General features: G+C 54.6%; 1 protein-coding gene across 1 annotated transcript in view; it reads left to right on the plus strand.

The window, feature by feature from the left end:
- The window catches only part of ASL (argininosuccinate lyase), a 15012-nt gene that overhangs the window by 6845 nt on the left and 4854 nt on the right, over positions 1-3313 (plus strand). Inside the window, exons 3-7 of the mRNA XM_037731774.1 lie at positions 943-1049; positions 1168-1245; positions 1326-1403; positions 1894-1946; positions 2313-2375. Of these exons, the coding sequence (XP_037587702.1) occupies positions 943-1049; positions 1168-1245; positions 1326-1403; positions 1894-1946; positions 2313-2375 (379 nt within the window). The remainder of the gene's footprint in view (positions 1-942; positions 1050-1167; positions 1246-1325; positions 1404-1893; positions 1947-2312; positions 2376-3313) is intronic.

Consider the following 3313-nt stretch of genomic DNA (forward strand, 5'->3'; position numbering starts at 1 on the left):
AAAATAAAAATAAATAAAAATAAAAAAATAACAGGCCGGGCGTAATCCCAGCACTTTGGGAGGCCAAGGTGGGTGGATCACCTCAGGTCAGGAGTTCAAGACCAGCCTGGCCAACATAGTAAAACCCCATCTCTACTAAAAATACAAAAAATTAGCCAGGCATGGTGGCAGGTGCCTGCAATCTCAGCTACTTTGGAGGCTGAGGCAGGAGAATCTCTTGAACCCAGGAGGCGGAGGTTGCGGTAAGCTGAGATTGTGCTACTGCTCTCCAGCCTGGCCCCCAAGAGTGAAACTCCATCTCAAAAACAACAAAAAACAGGCCAGGTATGGTGGCTCACATTTGTAATCCCAGCCCTTTGGGAGGCCAAGGCAGGAGGATCACTGGAACCCAGGAGTTTCAGACCACCCAGGGCAACATAGCAAGACCCCATCTTTACAAAAAATAAAAAATTAACTGGGCATGGTGGCATGACTCTGTAGTCCCAGCTACTCGGGAGGCTGAGGCAGGAGGATCATTTGAGCTCAGGAAATCGAGGCAGCAGTGAGCTGTGATCGTGCCATTGCACTCCAGCCTCCAGCCTCAGCAACAGAAGGAGACTTGGCTTTAAAAACAAAAACAAAACAAAACAGCAAGAAAAGAGGAGCATCTTCTCAAAAACTGGGTTTAAAAAAAAAAAAGAAAAATTTTTTTACAAAAAGAAAACAGGAGCATCACTTGCAGCACCTCTGCCTCTGCCCTGCCTACTTGAATGAGGGGCAGGGCGTCTCACCTGCTTGGAGCAGCTCTTTATGAGCTCTAGCTATTTCTGGGGTCTTTAAGCAAAACCTCCCATGGCCAAGTCACCCCTGACACAGGCATCCTCCCCTGTTCCGGCCCCACCTCAGAGATGCTGAGTGACAGAGGCTCAGACCTCGGTTGTTCCTGGCAAAGCCTCACCCCAGGAGGCCCTGCAGCTTAGGCCCAGCCCGTGGTTCATACGGCCCCACTTCCGGCCTCTTTTTCCCTTGAGAGCGATTTGTCCCTGGGAGATCCTGGATCCCTCATTCAGGTGCAGTGCTGCAGAGCAACACTCCTTCCCAGGGGTGACCCAGGCCTGCAGGGTCCCAGTGTCACTGGAAGGCCTTGCCCCAGCCTCCACCCGAGCCCCTGCTCCTCTTTTCCCACAGGGAATGTGACGTCCTCTTCCCAGGGTACACCCACCTGCAGAGGGCCCAGCCCATTCACTGGAGCCACTGGATTCTGAGGTGAGCCGGGCGAGGTGCTGGGGCCATGCTGGAGGGGAGGACCCAGCTGCCCTGACCCTCCTGCCCCTGGCTTCCCACAGCCATGCCGTGGCGCTGACCCGAGACTCTGAGCGGCTGCTGGAGGTGCGGAAGCGGATTGATGTCCTGCCCCTGGGGAGGTGGGTGAGGCTCCAGTGCCCCGAGGGCCTTGTGGGAGTGGCTGCTGCATAGCCTTAGGGATTGACAGATGAGCTGAGAAGGGCAGAGTGGGACAGAAAGCCGGGTTATCCGCTCAGAGGCGGACCCTGCATGGAGCCCCAGCTCTCACCAAGGTGGGGACGACCAAGCCAGTGAATGTGTCTGAGCAGGGCCGGAGCTCTCCAGCGAGGCTCCTGGCGAGCCCAGCCTGCTGCCCTCAGCCTGACATATGGGCACCTATGTCCAGAGACAAGTGTCCTGCACTGAAGGTGCCTTGGTGCTTGGGGATAAGTGGTCTGGGGACACTTGGGGACAAATGTTGTGCACCCAAGGCAACTGGGCCAGGAAAGGGGCTGAGCTCCAGGCAGTTGCCCTGGCAACGAGGACTTGGTTCTGTGTGTGTGTGTGTCTTTCTGTCTGTTTGGGCTGCCTTCCAGGAGCCCTGGTCACCATGAATCCCTGTCCCTGCAGTGGGGCCATTGCAGGCAATCCCCTGGGTGTGGACCGAGAGCTGCTCCGAGCAGGTGAGATGCCCTGCTCCTCCTCCCCAGGGAGAGTCACCCTCAGCTCCTGCCAGGAGCTGCAGACACACCTGAGACCAGAGGGCAGGGGCCTGTGGCTTCTGGTGTAACCTTCATTCATTGCCTATGGGCACTGAGCTCATCCAGGCCAGGGTTCACCCATGGCAGGGGCGCTTGGTACTGAGAGACTCAGGGCTCCTGCCTCCCTCCTGGGTCTGTGCAAAAGATCCCTCCCGCCAGCTCCCACCCGATGCACCTGATCCTGTTCCCTGATCATCTTTCCAGGGGGAGGGGGCTGGGCAACCTGGTTGGGGGAGAGGAGGCCATTCCCTGTGCTCCAGCCCAGCCCTGCTTCTTCCCACCCCCAAGAACTCAGCTTCGGGGCCATCACTCTCAACAGCATGGATGCCACCAGTGAGCGTGACTTCGTGGGTGAGTCTTGGGGAGCCAGTCCCTTGCCCTGTGCCTCACTTTTGCCCCCCAGCCCGGTTTCTCTCTAGTCTCCTCCCACCCCCTGTATGGTCAGTCTGGTTGTGGTGATGAATGTACACTAAAGTGTAAACTTTAAATGGGTAAATTGGGCGGGGCATGCTGGCTCACACCTGTGCTCCCAGCACTGGCCAACTAAAAATACAAGAATACAAACTTTAGCTGGGTGTGGTGGTGGGCACCTGTAATGCCAGCTGCTCAGGAGGCTGAAGCAGGAGAATCACTTGGACCTGGGAGACTAAGACTGCAGTGAGCTGAGATCTCACCAGTACACTCTAGCCTGGGGAACAAGAGTGAAACTCCATCTCAGAAAATGAAATAAAATTAAAAAAAATAAATTAATGGGTAAATTATATGTGAATGGTATCTCAGTAAAGCTGGTTTATTGAAAACAGTAACAATAACAATAACACAAACAGGCTAGGTTCAGGGGCTCACATTTGTAATCCCAGAACTTTGGGAGGCCAAAGCAGGAAGATTGTTTGAGCCTAGGAGTTTCAGACCAGATCATTGCAACATAGCAAGACCCCATCTTTACAAAAAATGAAAATTTAGGTCGGGCATGGTGGCTCACACCTCTAATCCCAGCAATTTGGGAGGCCGAGGCGGGCAGACTGCGAGGTCAGGAGAATGACACCATCCTGGCCCAACATGGTGAAACCCTGTCTCTACTAAAAAACACAAAATTTGGGCCAGGCGCGGTGGCTCAAGCCTGTAATCCCAGCACTTTGGGAGGCCGAGGCGGGTGGATCACGAGGTCAACAGATCGAGACCATCCTGGTCAACATGGTGAAACCCCGTCTCTACTAAAAAAATACAAAAAATTAGCTGGGCATGGTGGCACGTGCCTGTAATCCCAGCTACTAATGAGGCTGAGGCAG

Source organism: Cebus imitator, unplaced genomic scaffold, assembly GCF_001604975.1.
Source record: "Cebus imitator isolate Cc_AM_T3 unplaced genomic scaffold, Cebus_imitator-1.0 Scaffold419, whole genome shotgun sequence".
In the NCBI taxonomy this organism is placed as follows: domain Eukaryota; kingdom Metazoa; phylum Chordata; class Mammalia; order Primates; family Cebidae; genus Cebus; species Cebus imitator.